The 19001-nt window shown below is 41.4% G+C and overlaps 1 protein-coding gene across 1 annotated transcript in view; it reads left to right on the forward strand.

Annotated features, from left to right (window-relative positions):
- The window catches only part of LOC115591073 (carboxyl-terminal PDZ ligand of neuronal nitric oxide synthase protein-like), a 107733-nt gene extending 99638 nt beyond the window's left edge, over positions 1 to 8095 (forward strand). The window contains exon 8 of the mRNA XM_030432708.1: positions 1386 to 8095. Within this exon, the coding sequence (XP_030288568.1) occupies positions 1386 to 1939 (554 nt within the window). The 3' untranslated portion in view covers positions 1940 to 8095. The remainder of the gene's footprint in view (positions 1 to 1385) is intronic.
- The last annotated feature ends 10906 nt before the right edge of the window (positions 8096 to 19001 follow it).

Consider the following 19001-nt stretch of genomic DNA (forward strand, 5'->3'; position numbering starts at 1 on the left):
ACATGGTCTGCAACAACGCTTAGGTAGCTGGTAACTGTCAAAGTAACATCCACATGGCTGGCAGGACCCAAGGTTTCCCAACAGAATATATCAATGAGCCTTGGTCCCCCATGACCCTGTCGCCGGTTCACCACTGTTCCTTCCTTGGATCACTTTTGATAGATACTGACCACTGCAGACCGGTAACACCCCACAAGAGCTGCAGGTTTGGAGATGCTCTGACCCAGTCGTCTAGCCATCACAATTTGGCCCTTGCCAAACTCGCTCAAATCCATATGCTTGCCCATTTTTCCTGCTTCTAACAGATCAACTTTGAGGACAATATGTTCACTTGCTGCCTAGTATATCCCACCTACTAACAGGTGCCATGATGAAGAGCTTATCAGTGTTATTTACTTCACCTGTCAGTGGTCATAATGTTATGCCTGATCGGTATATATAGGCCATGCAATGCAGTGTGTCAGTTTCTGAGTGCTTGGATTGCATGCTGGCTCACTAGCATGCCTTATTGACGCACCTGAATGGAAAGGAGCCATCATTGATTTTATTAGTTACACCTGTCGTTTTCCCACTATCGCAATCAAAAATTTTCTCTGGTAGAAAGGTCTATTTCACAGCATTTTTACTGCATTCAGTAGAATTTTACAGCATGAAACATAGTCTGACTGTAGATGAGAAGAGGTGGGCTTGTAAGGTCGCTCTGAAAGGTTTGTAATTTGCCAAGACTATGGCCTTTCACGTGAGTCTGATAAAACAGAGCAGGAGATTTTCTACAAGATTAAAACAGAGAGGGAGTGGGTCATACAGTTGGAGAGGTGTGAGACGTTTTTCTAGATATTTAGACAAAGAGTTGTCAGTGACTTGTGAAAACACTTTAACTGTTGTAAATCCAAACTGACTACAGCTGCCGTCCTCCAAGAAGGAGTCATCTTTCGTGCGGAGGAGTTTGTATTGATAGAGAAAAGATGGAGTTTTTCTTTAATGCATCGTTCTCTCATCTTTAGCTCCAGGTCTGTTCTCTCTGCCCATAAAGAAGAAAGCAAAACAGCCCCGCTGATGATGAAATACTTTGAAATATGTTTTTTTTTCTCTCCCTGCTTACCCAAAGCACATTGATTCATTGGTGACTGAGTGATTGATTGTGTCAGTATTTTCAAGGAGCAGTAGTCTGCTATTCACTACAATTCACAGATATCTTCATCACATACATCATAACGCTGCCATGATCCGACAAGGGGGATGATAGCAGCTGAATTTCAGAGACACAACTTTTGAATGCTGTGTAGGATATATGATCTGTCCTTTATTTCTTATCTCTCACTCACTCAGCTCATTCATCACTGTCTGCTTCCTTTCTCTTCTTTCTGCCTCCTCTAATCTCGCAGTGGGTTCTCAGGACAGTTTGTTGGAGATCACCTTCCGGTCTACGATACCTTCAGTGATGTGCGACCCCACAACGCCAAAACCTGAGGTGTCTGCCATCAACCTGCCCGCGCTGACCTCTGATGGGACCAGCAATGCCTTCTCATCTTCCAATGGGAATCTGGGAAGCCCCCTAGGTAGGGACCAGTGTCTTCTTAAACTGGAATGTTTCCGTTTCCTTCCTGGGCCTCCGCCTCCTCGCCTCCCCTCGCCTCCCCCGCTGCTCGAGGTAAACACGCCGGAGAGCAAAGGTCAAGAGGTGTCTGAGACAACACTGTTCTCCCGTGACACCAAACCTATTGGCTGTCTGGACTTTGCCAGGTTTCGCGAATCAGGTATCGCGTCAGAGTACGAGTCGAACTCAGACGACAGCGATGACAATGAGGACGAGGGGGAGGAAGATGAGGAGGAGATGGAGATCTTTGGCTGGGGTACGGACGAGGAGACACTGCGGCTGCTCAATGTTCTCAACAGACAGGGAACCCCTGACTGTCTAGGAGATGAAATAGCGGTGTAACACACTAACCTGCTCCCCTGAAGGATCGTGTCAGGATGAAACACAATAGTCTTGACATGTCTTTGTCCACTTCTCTGTGGGAATAACCATGTAGAGTACTAACCTCTGTGAGACTTGCACAGTTATATATACAAGGCTAACACCAGTATATTGGTGTAAATGCAATTACATATAACAGGAAGGAAAGACTCAAATAGATAAATAAATAAAAGAGACAACCCACTGTAGGCAGAGAGAACTGAGGTCAAGACAACTTGAGTAGCCCTGATCTGATCAAACTAAATGCCATGGTCTTTGTTGACTGCGATAGGGATCCTGCACATATAGTTTTATTCATCATATTATTTATTTACTATTATTGCTATGTATTTAATTGAGTATCAAAACTGTCTGACCTCCAGTCCTGGATCAGGGCTACAGCTTGAGTTAAACAGTAGCTGAACCTGTAGAGCTCTATGAATGTACAGAGGCATCAGAACAAATGTGGCCCCTGGTAAGTTTTAAATTAGTCCAAGCCGTCGCACTCACTCAGTCAGTGCATGTTGACTGTTCAGGCCATTTTCTGTAATACCATTTATTCAAAACCCCAAATTCACAGAAATAAGCGGAAATATACTGGTTTTAAATGTGAGTAAACTGGCTAAAGATTGGCAGTTGACTACTTTGCCATTGCCAAGAGATCATCACAAACACTCCAGTAAACAAGGAACCTATGAAAGAAGGAAGGGAGTTCACGTCATTATTCCAAAATTCTTGGTGCCAAATTTTGGAGCCAGTTCTAATGAATTCTATGAGTGATGCATGGAGAAGCAGACTTAAACCCAACATATCTGCATCGTGTGACCTTCGATAAAGAAATTCCTCCACAAAATGAAAGAAAACACTTTAGCGAATAGGCTAGTGGTGGACTTTTCTCAAAATGGGTGCATTAGTATATTGTTTATTTGTTTTTGGTATCGAAGGATTATCCAAATACATTCAAAGGCATACCTTACTATTTTTTACATTCCTTTTATTTATCAGAGGCTGCGTACAGAGCTGATAATAGCTGATGTCACTTTCATTAGAAAATAAGGCATCTTAATTATGAATGAAGGAGTGATCAAATCCAACACATGATGAATATGTAACGCTCGATCACCTCAGAAATTGCAGATTACCTTACTTAGCTTACATGCTCAGAATTAGTTTAGTTGGGGTATTTTGACAGTTTATCTAACTCTCTGACTTCAGTCTGTTACTAACCTAAACCAGAAGCTCCAGTCCATTATAAATCTAGCATAAGATTAGTGTAACTTGCATGCAAATAAAGCATTGAATCAACATAGAATAAAGTGGTACGTTGACAAAATGTTCTACAAAAAAACATTGGAAAAATCACAACACAGCAAAAACACAGGTGCCTCTATCACTCAGACTGATAACCTGTGAAACTGAGAGGGGAGAGTTGAAGGAGAGGTCTGCCCATTCACCTCTACCATAACATTGCTGAGAGCTTTCAGGTCTGGCACCAGCACCATGATGACCCTTCTGTCTTTCATCGGTTCCTTGCCAGAAAAAAGCAAAAGGTAGAAAGCAGCATCGAGTGGTTTGCTTTTTAGTTTCTCTTTCAAACTCATTGCCAATTGAGAATTTTCTGGCGTGTTTTTTTGTCCAGTGTAAGTAAAATCATCATATTTATTATCTGTCTGCTGTCAATAAATACATAGTTTATTTGCAGTCAAATCCAAGCGGATAGAATAATATGATGATTCACTCCATCAGTTTGAACGCCCCTAGAGAATATTAACATCAACTTAAGTATCTCCATGCTCAAGAGACAATTTTGAGAATCTAATCTCTAATCTATATGCGTACTCATGCATATAGACTTAATCCTTAAAAGTCAGTTCTTCTTTCCTTCCTCTTCATTGGCCTCTATTCTTGATTACACACACACACAGACCTCTTACCTGTATATCAGACACACCCCAAAATTGCTTCCTAGGTCTCTGTAGCTGAATTTCATTTTGAGATTTGGGAGCTCAATAACAAAATCAGGGAGTTAACCTTGAGAGTCTTTCCTCCTTTCAACAAATTATTGTGAAGATGTCAGGGTGTTACATGAAATCAAACCAAAAGCTAAGGTAAGTTCAGGGGCAAGCTTTCAATTTGTCAGGATTGGAAGTGTAGCTGTCAGTCACACTGGCAGGAACAAGTTGACAGAGTTTGGGACTGCGGAGACTGATGAGCTCTTGTCCTTGCTGGAGTGACAAGTGACTCTTCTGCTGAGCTAAGACGAACACTTCAGCCAAACCTTGGAAGGAACTTAAATACTATCTCCTTATTTGGAGAGGGGAAGTCCTTTCTTGCTCAGCTCATAATTACTGAAAGACTATTTTTAGACAAAAATCTGTATCTGTACTGTATGTACACACTGTTTTCTACGTCATCCCACAGAACTGTTGAACTGCTCCGTCCTTGACTTCTGCAGGCATTCCCCTTTTTGTCTCCTCACACTTTGTTGACTTGGTAGTCACAGCATGTTTGCACTCCTCTCACTTGTCCGCTTTTTAATTTATGTAAATCTGGGATTAGTTGGACCTCGAGGAACATTGTTTGTTTCTTTTATTCATCCGGTAAACAAAAACTCTACCCTCGCGCCAGAACAGCAGCTCACGGATGACAGCCAAAAGTGGTGTCGTTTGTTTAAACCCAGCTCTGTGTATGGCCACCAAGCACAATGCAATATTAAAGTGTTCATTTTGTTTCACGAGGAAGGCCACAGAGTTTTTCTTTCTGCGTATTATACCACCGGTTTATCAGAGCATTGTCATATCAATGCAGACAGTCCAGGGTTTGGCAAAAGTAGATGCTGCAGAGATTTAAAGGGAAATCAGGCCAATTCTCAATGCACTCACTATCTTTTGCAAAGAGCTTTAGCCTGATAGGATCAGACCAATCTAGTCCAGTAAACTAACTCCCAGTTAGCCACTCGCTTCCTGAGGGTGTCTGCATCACAGGATAAAAGAGATTCAATCGGAAATGTTTTTTCTCTCAGAGTTTGTTTGGAAATTTCTACCAACTTTGTTGTTGTTGGGGACAGTCATTCTATCACAAGTACTTATGAACCAAAGAGGACCATTTGACCATCTGGAAATTTTGTGGTAGAATGTCAGATGTCTTCATGAGTCCAAAGTTTGGACCTGATCTGCTCTGCCAAGGCCAAATAGTCACCTTTTGTACTAACTGATGGATACCAGCCACTTGAACATGCCTGATTTCTTTCATCAAACTCCATGTGTTTTTTTCCCAGAGAAATCAACAAACATGTTAAAATGTCTAAATGTTAAAGAAAGAGAAACAATTCCTCGATCTGTGCCTTTATCCAATCCACAAAAAAAGTTAATTAGGTCTGTACTGGGACGGACCCATCCTCCATCCAAGTTTCATGGAAATCTGTTCTGTGGTTTTCTGTGTAATCCTGTTGATGAACCAACCAACCTACAAACAGAAACAGGTGAAAACATAACCTCCGTGGTCAAAAGATCAAAAGATAATTGGACTCTATACCTTAACCACAAACAGACAGAACATCAACATCAGCAGCAGCATGATGCCCAACAAACTAACACGCAGTCAACTTAAAAACAAAAATAAAAAAAAAACAAGGAAATACCTGAGAATACATGTTTTTCTCCTGTAATGATGGTGATGCACCATCTGATCAGAAATAATAGCAAGTCTACTTGCGCAGACCTGGCATCCAGACTCCCCAATCATATAAAGCATCTGTGGGATGTGCTGGAACAAGTCTGATCCATGGAGATCCCACCTCACAACTTACAGGACCAAAAGTATCCACTGCCTGCATCCCAGTGCCAGACACCAGATGACATCCCCAGGGGTCTTGTTCCATTCCTCATTAGGACAGAGCCGTTTTGGCAGCACGATGAGGACCTACACAATATTAGACATGGTTTTAGTTGATCAGGTCATTTTTGATTTGGCCCATCTCGGGTTCCAGTTTAGTTTGAGTTACTAGGCACCAAATGGGCCTATGAAGAGCTTAAGTCCCAGAATAAGTGTTTATTTTGGATACAATTTCCATTCTTAATGTGGTCTTTATAACGGTAATGACAAAAAATTAAGGGAGAGACAGATGGAGATTGACATATGCAAAAAAAAATGGCCTGGCTGAACACGATCTGTGGACATCGTGGTTCATGGCCGGCGCCTTACAGGCCACAAAGGAGCTCCCACCATTAAATTCTCCACGTCGGATGTTTTCTTTCCATTTAAATTGAAACTGAACTAAACGCATGCCAGAAATGACCTCAAACACGTTCAAAGATTCCCAGAAACCCCGATTGATAATTACTGCCCCGAAAATTAGTTTTGATGAGTTTGTCCGTTTCCAGACAACAGCAAACAGACCGATCAGACTTGTGTGTCAAACTGAGAACAGAATGTAGGATGCCCTCTCTGTTTGACAAACGCTCCACCACATCTTTGTCTCTCTCTTGTCTCATTGTCTTCCCTTTTCCTCTTCTTCTCTCGTTTCTTTTCCTCAAAATGTTTTAATAACATGGAAATTATAACTATAAAAATTAACACATAAACATTCGACTTGTGCATCTTTCCCAGGTACAAAATGTCAGGTGAGAAACATGTGAGACCGCTCACCATCAGGGTACAAGATAAGAACAGCACTCAATAGAAGATTTGAATAAACATATTCCTCATCTGTGAACTATAAAAATGCCAGTTAAATCATGTTTCAACATTTGATGCAATCAACGTCACATAGTCCGGTAATTTGAAATGTAATTAAACAGCCTTTGAAATCAACCAAAAATATATTTAGATCTGTTGCAATAAATTGTCAGTTGAGCACATCTCCACGTCTAAATTGCAATAGTTTCAAAAGGTGACCCCATCTCATGATTCAGGTATTACATTTAATCAAAGAATGTATTACATTCTTGGGTAACAAATTACTATAGTATCAGGCTCAATCACGTTTGTGATTCATATAGAGAGAGGTTACCTGGACGTCTGGAGACAAGGGTGTGTCTGGAGAACAGGCAGTATCAAAGTGATAATATGAAGGAGTTATTAGTAAGTGATTTTATTTTTTAATTACTCATGCCCTCTCTCTTCTGCCCTCGACCCACAAATGTGATGATTTAAAACGGAGTGAGGACAAGAGAAAGTCCACGCTGTTCAACACGGTCCAGTGGCTCCACAGCACTGAAGTAATTTTGATAAGCTGTCACCTCTCCTGAAGTTGAGGAGGATCGTGTTCATACAGTAACAAGCCATTCAACCAACAATATGAGATGTCAACATGACCTGTCAAATTGTGTTTTGTCATAATGCTTAAACCTTAACATAAAGCTACTTCAGCACCAAGTAACAAAGAATTTACAATATTCACACAAAAACAGACAGCTGATGACTAATGGATAATACCCAACAGTTCACAGTTGAAATGGATAACTTACTTTGCACAGTGACACTACCTCCAAGCTCTTCTGCTCATCAGAAACCTCCATCAGTATGGATATTTTTTAGTGGAGGTTCTATATATTTTTGTTTACACAGATGATATAATTCCAAGTGATAAAAAGAACATTTTGCTGTCCAATTAAGAGACGCTTTAAGATTGAGGATCAGATCCAGGTTGGCATCATTTTGTCCATCCACATTAATCTTTTTGATGTGTGCGGACAAAATGATGCCAAATATAGACACGTATAGAAAAATAGTACTGTAAATGTGCTGCTAAAAGTTAAACTCGCCATCCTTCTGTCACCATAACAACTACTTTGACTGAAACAAATTATAACACATTGAAACAGAAATTTCTTCTTGGGCCTGGTGCACATTGTTCCTTTGTGAAATTTATGTACACACATTTTTGGCATTTTGCATCAAAGTTAGGGTCAGACCTGTACCAGATGTTAGTCTTAACCTTGAATCATCTTATGAAACTGTGAAAACCGCTCAATCTATCCTTATTTTCTGTATATCTAGTTCCATTACATAAGTTTGGAATTGGGCTGCAACTAACGATTATTTTCATTAATGATTAGTCCTCCAATTATTTACATGATTAATGAACTAATCATTTAGTCTATAAAATGTAAAAAAAAAAAATATCACAATATCCTAGAGGCCACAGTCACGTCTTCATGTTGTTTCTTTATCACAATGGCTATCCTGAAGAAAGCTCGATTGTTGTTTTCTCATTCTCAGGATGTTAAATTCAGACTCTTTGGGTCGGTATTCAGTCTGAAACTCTGACCATAAGCGTCGGAACTTGACGACCTGGAAATGAGACTCAGCCATCAACTGTCTTTCTCCAAAATCACCTTCTCTCTACCTTTAAGAAGCTGAAACCCACAAGTATTTGACATTTTTGCTTGAAAATCATTGCAGCTCTGACTTAGAACTTAAACAAAACGGATCAACACAGGCACCAACTCAAACTTTATTCCAAACCTTCTACCTTCTTCTATTTCCAGGCTGCTCTTGACACATCTCTCTGTTCAAGCCTCTGGGGTAAATACTCTCGGCTCTCTCTCCTCTTCGTACTTTGATATAATCTATATTTTTCTCATGTGCTCGACCTTAACCTTATCCTCTCGTCATCTCTTGAACTGAGCTCTTCCTCCGACCTCTCCAAAATGCCAGACATAGTGTATGTCTAAACAGTCTCTTGTTGCTGATTCATCTATTAGTGATTCATGTTGTGTGGTTTCAAAAACAAGTACAGCCCCCGGGCTTTTACCTTGACAGTGATGCTGGAGGTCAGTTGTCCCCATGTGAAGGTCCTGTGGTGAAGAAAGAGTTATGCGGAGCAGCTTTTTAGAGGATGTTGACTGATATTAACAGTCTGTTCAGCGGTTTGCAGTGAGATCAGAGGCAGAGGCAGATTAGTTCCCTTTGTGAGCTCGGTGTGTGTGTTCGTGTGGCAGGTTCAGCAAAGTTTGAACATGTTCCTTCAGTCTTAACTGGTTATTGATTCAGCATCTAATGAATTTATAAGATACAGTCGAACTCTGGCAAGAAGACGTTGTGTTGGTGTCTGGTGGGGCGTATGAGAGGTCATTTGTTGTCATACTAAACTTCAGTGTCAGCGGGCAGATTGGGTGACTGACTGATACCATAATGGGTTTCTAGCACCCTGCAGCAGAGGTGAAAGAATAGCTCAGATATTGTACTTCAGAAAAAGCGGTAATGACACCATGCAGAATTTCTATGTTACCAGTCCAAAAGTCGAGAATAGTATTAGCATTAAAGTACCATAGGTCAAGGTTCATATGCAGAATAATGCATATTATTCTGAAACAGGCCATTCATTCGTGTGTTTGTCATATTAATGTTAAAGTTGGAATAGATGGAGGTAATTTTAAAGTACTTTATACTTTATCTGTTTGGGAGCCTGTGAATTTTCCCCCTGGAGGATCAATTAAATATATTTTATCATAGTTTATTTTTGATCATATGTTGTATTATTAGTGTAAATCTGCAATGTAAAAGGGTAAATAACGTTATAAAATCAGGCTGCTTGCTCTGAGTTTAAAGGAGAACTTCGGTCGATTTAAACCTGCAGCTTCATTGCTCAAGCTACCCTTGACTTGCCAGTACTGAAGACGCAAACACATTTGGTCCAGCCATTACAGAGCTCCGTGAACGGAGACTTAGCATTGACAGCTAACAGCATGGGGTCAGACCTTTACACTGGGTTTTAAGCGTCTTAACATGCTCCACATCTCACACCAAAAGTTATGCAACATCAGCAGACACCTTAGCACACAGCACTGTAGCGTGTATGACTCAAACTGAATAAAAAAGTAGTTAAAACAGTGTGTTTGTGCAAGGAGCTTCTTACCTGTTTGTTGACATCCGTGTCTTCCGGTAGCTAGACCAAACTAGTCAATCCGTCGAGCGTGCACTTACTCCCTCACTGGCAGAGACGGAAACGTAATCCAGCATTTTCGTGTTTATGTTCATAATGTACATGTCCATTTTACAGCCTGTCATGTGCCATGAGCCTTACAATAGCCTGTTAAGCCTGTTAAGTGCACACTCGATGGATATGCTAGTTTGGTCTAGCTACCGGAACACACGGATGTCAACAAACAGGTAAGTAGCTGCTTGCACAAACACACTGTTTTAACTACTTTTTTATTCATTTTGAGTCATACACGCTACAGTGCTGTGTGCTAAGGTGTCTGCTGTTGTTGCATAACATTCGGTGTGATATGTCGAGCATGTTAAGACGCTTAAAACACAGTGTAAAGTTCTGACCCCATGCTGTTAGCTGTCAATGCTAAGTCTCCGTTCACGGAGCTCTGTAATGGTTGGACCAAATGTGTTCGCGTCTTCGGTACTGGCAAGTCAGGGGGAAGCTTGAGCAATGAAGCTGCATGTTTAAATCGAACCGAAGTTCTCCTTTAATCATGATGATGAATCATTATCATTATTGAACTCAACTTTATGCTCTTAATAATGACAAGAAAAGATTAACAAAAAAGATGCATCTTGTAATAGAGTTATACTGATGAGACAAGTAATCCTAAAAGCATTCCCTCCTGTGTAGCTTTTCAACTGTAACATTTGTTCACTAAATGATCTCATATTTGGTTTTCAAAAGGTCTTTTTAAGGATTAAATGTGCCTCTCTGCCATCAGACACTACCCTTTAAATTGCAAATCTTTATAACTGTCTCAGTTCTTCTCTCTCACACTCTTGTGGTTTCCTCCCTCTGCTCAGCATTAATTAATTGTCTGATGGGGCTTGTCGTTGCAGTCTGAGGGCTACATTGCCAACCAGTGCGACCAAGCAGAGCACGCTTCGGTGACTCGTATCGATTTCCCTGTCACAGGCATGTGTTGTTTGAAACTGGGGTTAACTACTGGGACAGCGAGGGAGCAGCACAGATCAATATGCTTCTTTACAAGCTCAGTCTGTCACCTGCAGGGACACACTCTAATACACACAGAAACCACGGATGTAGCCAAGCAATGTCTGACACACCTACACAAACTCTGGATCTGAAAAATATTTCTGCCGGTTGGCTGGAACTTACACAGGTGCAGTCTTTAAGGAATACAACTATGGCAGTTCTTGTATGACTTTGTTTCTGTTCTGCAGCAAATTGGATTTTAACTTTACACTGAGGTTCAAGTGCTGACTTTTATTTTCAGGACCTTTGGAGGGTGTGTTCATCCATGGTAGGTGAACTGTACGGTACAGTCATCCTAATCACAGTGTACAGACAAGACAACATAGTTTATTAGGTCCAAACTGAATTTTTCCTCACTCATCAACATAGTCACATCACCTCAATCCAACTGATCTGTTTCACTGCTGAAGATGAGACTGAAGCACACAGGAAGTGAAGTTTGTAAATGTTGACCATCAGCGATGATAAGTGAGCTGCAGGGGTTATTTATTTGAATTTCCATTCTCTCCTCTCATGTTTTGGGATTCCAAACAGGAACATCCTAAATACATATTGCATTTGCCAAAACACGCTTTTTTCAGCAAATTGATGTTATGAAGGCTATGTATTTTTACAGAGATACTGAAATAAGCATGCTAACCAGCTAGCCCCGACCTGCCACGAACCAAAATCCAATATTGCTGTGAATTGGTCCTGCTAATTTTCTCCAACAGCTAATGCACGTATCCTTGACAGTGATAACTACCATTGTACAAACAGGAAATAGGAAAATGTCTAATATTTCATAGGTTTGTGTCTATATATAACTACATATTACTCACCAAAAGCAGGGAGTACTGCTGGAGTACAGCCTAAGTATTTATCACATGAGCAGAAGTCTGTGGATATCCCAGTCTCTGTTTTCAAACTACAAGCCAGATCTTATCTTCCAAGATGATAGCAGGGATCCAAAATCTGATGGAAACCAGAAGGGTGGAGGCTGTTATAGCAGCAGATTAATGGTTTCTCAATAACATGTTATATGGATGTGAATTGTGAGTGTCTACCTGATTTGTTTGAGTTTCCACATAATTTACTTTCTGACTTCATTTTATATTAAAGTCTGTTCATATGGAAATGCATGAAGGGTTAAGACACACATGTGTCATAGATAAACAACCGGCTACAGAATATTAATTAAGTGTACCCTGCGCTGGTGAGGAGTTAGCTGAGGTTGTTTGCTTAATGTGAAGTAGTGCTGACAGACACATGAGGGGTCACAGAAAAACAAACAGACCATCGCAGTGCGGAAATTAATGACCACGTCTGCACCAGAAGAGCAGAGGGTTGAAAAAAGCTGAGCAATTAATCCTCTAAACCTTAATGATCAGTGCCAAACAGGACAGATTCACACTAAGCATATAACAAACGTAGCTGTTGTGTAGACTGTTGTGACTGTGAAGGAGGGTTATATTAGCTTTCCTCTGTTATATATTAATTAGGGCCTGAGCAGGTAGACCTGCGAGGTCCCTATTGTAATTGGAAGGAAAGAAATTTTCTTCTCCAAGTTTGAATGCAGTTTTGGATGCCTGAACATACCCAAAAACTCACCAAATTTGGAATATACGTCACATCTGGCGAAAATTACGATCCTGCATTGTCACTGGGCGTGGTCATGCCCTGCAGGCTCTGTAGCGCCCCCTAATTTTCTTCCCTGCCTTCCACATGCGCGTAGACAAACGAAATTCGGTACGCAGATTCCTCAAGACCAGACGCACAAAAAAGTCTGGGGGACCCATACTTTCACTCCAACAGGAAGTCAGCCATTTTGATGTGTGGCGGCATTTTTCCCAAATTCATGCCTACTTTGAAAACTATCTTGTCCTAGAGCTTAAACACCACAGTCTTCAAATTAACTCAATTATCTTCTTCATGCCTTGAAGAACAAAAGTTATGGAAATCATTCAGCTGCGTCAAACTTTAGAGGGCGGGGCGGTGGAAACCATTTTTTCCTCACGCTGTCAAGCATCAAGGCTTTATAACTTCCACATGCAATTTCCTATCCACACCAAACTGCTCATAAGTGTAGAGGCTGTCTCCCCGAATAAATCTCAGCATCAATACTATGTCGGCCATTTTGCTTTTGGCCGCCATTTTGAAATATTGGCGGCCAATTATCTCCTCCTACAGATGTAACACCACCCACTTCACAGTCACTCAGTATCATCCTCTGACCTTGAAGATGAAAAGTTATGGAAATCTTTATCCTACGTCATACCTGCTGGCTGTGGCGGTGCCTGCCATAAAAATCCTTCGTCATGAAGCATCGAGTCCTAATAACTTCTTCATACAATTTCCTATCTCGGCCAAATCTCTCAGGAATCTAGAGGGAGTCGCCATGAATAGATCTGTGCATCAATACTGTGTCATATCCATAGCGCCACCCACTGGACACAGGAAGTCAGATAAACATCATCCGATTGACATGACGTTCACTGCTTGTTTTCTCCCCGTCATGACATGCTTGTAATAGGTGAGCGTGCAGTCCGACAGCGCTGCAGCCCGACACATGTGGACTGCGAGGGCCCGTTCATCACTGCTTGCAGTTTTAATGTAAATTGAATTTATTCCCTTTTTTGGGACCAAACCAGCACTTAGAATGGGCATATTTAATTTTTTCTGACATTTCATTAACCAACAATTAATAACTTAACTTAAAAATATTGACAGATCAAACCATAATGAAATGGATGCTGCCCTCTGCAGCCTTAAGACAGGAACACACCGGCCCAACCGTTGGACTTCTGAAGCATTTGGGGAGACTCGGACAAGGTCGGGAACAAATCTATTCGGTGTGTTCAGCTGTGGCGGAAGCTTTCGGAGCCGCACAGACATTGTCTGCTCTGATTCAAAGGCCCCCACACACCGCCCAGACTCAAACCAACAGCCAACTGCAAAAGTTGCATTGAACACACCACTTCGACGTGCTGCCAGCTACACAGTAGCGTGTACGTTCTGTGCTTGCGCAAGAGGCAATAAGTGGGTGGCTCTAGTCTATATAAAAAAGACGCTGGTCGAGAGCTTTATGCTAACTATTTCAGACAAAAACAGCTGCATACTAAACATGCAGCGAGGCATTACCAAACGAACACAGATTAATTCATCCTGAACGGACATAGCAGCTAGTCTCGTGCCAGTAACAGGAGTTACTCCAAAACATGAAAACTAGGAATGACGGAACGGAGTGTATAGAAAAACAAAGCGCACACAGTATTCTGCCTTTCCCAAACACCACACTGATTCGCTAGGACACCGCCAATCAAAATGGTCATACAGCTGGCACACAACCAATCAGAGAATCCAATGGCTCAGACGGCCGACAGCCAACCTCCTCAGACTTCGCATGTTGAATCGGAGCAGACAACGTCCGCGCGGCAACAAACACACTGAACAGATTTGTTCCCGACCCCATCATAGTCTCCCCAAACGCTTCAGACGTCCAACGGTTAGGCCGGTGTGTTCCTGCCTCAACATGTGAAGTCTGAGGAGGTTGGCTGTCGGCCGTCTGAGCCATTGAATTCTCTGATTGGCGGTGTGCTAGCGAATCAGTGTGGTGTGTGGTAGGGGCAGAATACTGTGTGCGCTTTGTTTTTCTATGCACTCCGTGCCATCATTCCCTGTTTTCATGTTTCGGGGTAACGTTAACGGCACGAGACTAGCTGCTATGTCCATTCAGGAGGAATTAATCAGTGTTTGTTTGGTAATGCTTCGCTGCATGTTTAGTATGCAGCTGTTTTTGTCTGAAATAGTTAAGTTTCGTTTTGATCGAAAGTAAAGAGAGTTGCGTGCATAAAGCTCTCGACCAGCATCTTTTTTATACACAACACTATTACCACCTGCTTATTGCATCTCGCACATGCGCAGAACGTACACGCTACTGTGGAGCTGGCAGCACGTCGAAGCGGTGTGCTCAATGCAACTTTTGTGCCGAACGGGTCAGACGAGAGGCAACAGAGTGGTCGGATAAAGGCCGTTGGACGTTGGTTTCAGTCTGAGGGGTGTGTGGGGGCCTTTACATTCACGGACCCTGACCACATTTTCCCATCAGGTCATTGGTTTTGGACTGGCGACCTTCCACTCTCATCTCTTAACTTCTTGGCTGCCACTGCTAAATCAGATTAGGCTTCCTCGTGGAGGCAGTTTTTTTGCATTTTCCTGATCATTCACACGGTGCAAAAATATTTTCGGGCAGCAGGGACTCGCGCATAGCAGAGCTCATGTTCTGACTAGATTTCAGCGGTGGGTCGACATCTGGATTTGGTGGCGATTGGCTTTGATGTTCCCATGATGCAGTGCTGAGCAGCTTGGCATGGTATGAAATCCAGAACATGTGGAGCTCCAGATGTAACAGTCCAAAAGAGCAAACTGATCTTGGATCAGAGCGCTGTTGATGGCTTGTCACGGTCACGTCTGTCTGTCAGCCCGTCTGTCTTGTCCCATTTCCTTTTTTATACAGCTTCCTTTGTCTTTCTTCACATATACGCTGACAAAAGAAATCTGTCAAGTATAACTAACACACATAAGCTGAATTCAAAATGGAGATGGATGTTAACATCAACCTTAAAGAGAACAAGTCCCACTGAGACAAGCAAGAACTGAAGAGGGGAATAAAGGAGACACCTTTGATCATCTTTAGTCAGTGATATTTAACTTTTTTTGTGTGTTTGATGTGTCATATTAAGTCTCAAGATAAGACACACACAGACACGTACAAGTTCCCCACGGTTCATGTCTCGTTCAAACAAACTCAGATTGCCAAGCACAAAAAAACACAAAGTTTGTCTTACTTGTTAGGCCCCTTTGTGTCCCTTTCCTGCTTTGACGTGACCTTTTTCCCTTACACGAAGCAAGTTCTTAAAATAAATATTTGTTACTCTTTGATGTGGAGGAACTTGGCACCAACCATCCAACACCTTCGGGATGAACTAGAAACCTTTACTCCAAGCCCTACATGATCACCAGTGATCATTGTTAGACCTCATCAATGTTCTTGTGACTGAATGGGAACAAATCCATGCAGCCAGGTTCCAAAATTGTGTAAAGACTGAAACCAAAAGAGAGGTTCTCATAGTTCTCAAAGGACATGTTCAACAATCACATATCACACACTTTTAGCAAATCAGTATAGAGGTCCTTGTGGGGCAAGAGATTCACTCTTAGACCTGAACACCCAAAAGTACAACAATCAGGAACCAGACCTAACCGGCATAAATGTTACGCTATGTGCAGAAATCTTTTTTTTCTGTAAATTATCCTGCCTCTTGTATATCTTCACTGCGGTATGACAACCATATCTAAAAAATGTGCGTGTACTGGCCAATATATGTATATTATTTTTTACCCATTAATATCTTTATGGGCATCAGCTCCAATCAGCTCCTTATTCCCATGCGCCTAGATATGCCGAATTAAATTATCATCCATGCTAAGAAATTTAGTTGGTTACATCCAGGTTATTTGTCGTGCTGATTGAAACGGCCTGGCTAATCCACTTTTTTTTTTTTTTTTACACGGGAAGCTTAAAAGTACACTTGCTGTCAATGGAAGTAGTTTGAATCAGCTTTGCGTCTCGCATATTAAAGATTACTTAAATATTTGCCCTTTGTCAGTAGTATGATGTAGTATGATAAAGACTGCTTGTTCACCTGTGCTCTCTACTGGGGGATCACGACTGGGTCTTCTTGGAACCACATTGGTGTAACATATAATGTTAAACAGACCTGAGACCCAAGGTAATAGAAAAAGGAAGTGACCAGGACAAAACTGAATCTATAAAACGTAGATCTAAACTCTTACAGGTCCCAGGTCAGGTGTCTGCTACCAGGGTTTGGGTGGACCTCTAAAGTAGTGTGCTAATCCTCAAATATCATTTATTTGAAGCCTTCAAGACCTAATCCTTGCCGAAATAAATCTAAATTCCAAATTCTAAATCCTGAATTCTGCTTTAGGAAAAACCCAAGGGTGAAAACATAATTCCACGTTTAAGGCCAGAAACACACAACGGCACACAAAGAGAATCAGAAAGAAGACAGTGAGTAACCAAATGCCTGGAACGACAGACTTGTTATTTTCCTGCTGCCTCGGTGCCCCTCGCTGCTTCATTCATGGCTACACTCGTTCTTCTGCCTCTCAGACGCTCACTTCCAGGAGCCCTGGGGTCAGACAGACACTGATGTGGCAAATGGCTGAATGAATTATTGATCTGATGACTTTGATACAGATAAGGATGAAGGCACCCAAACATGTCTGGCTACAACCTGCAGTCCTCTAGTCTGGTTTTAGGCTATCCCATTTTTTTTCCCCCTCCTGTTTCTCATGTCGTCGTCAGAGCAGTAATGTGACCTAGATTTAAGATCAGGTTAGTTTTATAACTTGGGCAGATTAATGGTGTTTTTATTCTGGTTTTAAATTACATTTTATTTCAGCAGGAGAGTCACAACAAATTTTGATATAATAATGTCGGAAAATGCTGTTGCTCAGTTGGGAACAGGTATTGTTTTTTTGTTCAAGTTTGCACTTCTCTGCCAGGAAGTCTTCTAGTTTGGTTGGTAATTTCCCAGAATGTTTATGAACAAGTGCCAACAAGTGAAGTAATGTAATTCCATGTTGCTGTTGGGTTTGTATGTGCATGTGCAGGGGGTAGTCATATTACGGTAATAGTGTAGTAAGTTACAGAGAGCAAGCTTTCCCAGCTGCTGTTCCCTTTAATTAAAACAGAACATGTGCTGCAGCTGCAGTGTACTGTGGTCTGTTGATGCCGCAGTAAGTAGGAGGGGTTGAAACAGTATCGCACCATCTTTTATGACAGGCTTCATCCCGTGCGTTATTAATTTAGAGATCTAGTCCAACACAGTGAGTAAAAAAATTTATATTGTTGGGGCTTTAGCACCAAGACTTCGTCAGTGGATATATGTAGAATTAATATCAAAGAATATCAAAAAGGAAAAAAGCTGCAAAAAGGGTTAATTTCGTGGCAGCGTTGTCAGTCAGTCCTACACTTTGCGAAAATGAAATATTTCAAAAGCTATCGAATGGATTAACATGAGTTTTGGCACATGTACCCAAGATGCAGAGAGGATGAATCCAACTTACTTCCAGTGGCTGAATTTTCATCTCCTGTCACCAGCAGGTCGAAATTTTCATGTAAAAGAAATAAAGAATAAAGAAATATCTAAAAATCTTCAAGTTTGATTGGCACAACATTTTGTAAGACATTCATGTTTCTCCACAATATAAGTAACATTTTATTCATATAAAACCAGAGTTGCAAAGTATTTCACAGGGTATAATGGAGGCAAAACAACAACAGACACATGAAAAATGAAAATATACACATGACGCGCAATAAAAAAATCAAATTGTTAGTTATTAACAGACAGCAGATCTAATTGAGGGAGGTAGACTGCTCCAGATGAATGGAGACCCAACAGCAAAGGCACAATCTCCATTAGTTTTGCAGAGAGAATGGGGAACAGTTAAAAGACCTTGTTCAGTTTATCTATGGTGTCTGAGGGTTGAATGGGATGTAGGTGATCAAAGATGTACGAAGGGGCAGAATCATGTCGGGCCTTGTACGTGAAGAGAAGTAACTTCAAATCAGTTCTGTATTTCACAGGGAGCCGGTGAAGGTATGCAAGGATTAAAGGGATATGTGACCTGCAACTGGTACAAGTGAATAATCTGGCTGCTGCATTTTAAACAACTAGAAGGCGGGAGAGAGCTGCTTGTTTGAGACAGGAGTAGATGGCATTACTGTAACCAAGGTGGGAAAAAAAACTTGTGCATGGACTTTAAGATCTCTTGTGGAAAGCAGGGATTTGATTTTGGCAAGGTTCCTGATTTTGAGAAAACGGGTCTGTATAGGTTTGGTGATATATTGGTCCAAGATTATACCAAGGTTTCTTCAGGTGGACCTGACACGGGTGGACAGAGAGCTGATGCAGGGAGGGACTTTAGGAAGAAAAATGATTTGTGAAATGTGAAGGACCTTGGTTTTGTCTTTGTTGGTTGTCTTTTTAAAAAAAAAATTATGATATTAAAATGTCTTCTTAGCTGTTGGTTGAATTA

This window comes from Sparus aurata, chromosome 11 (genome assembly GCF_900880675.1).
Source record: "Sparus aurata chromosome 11, fSpaAur1.1, whole genome shotgun sequence".
Classification (NCBI taxonomy): Eukaryota; Metazoa; Chordata; class Actinopteri; order Spariformes; family Sparidae; genus Sparus; species Sparus aurata.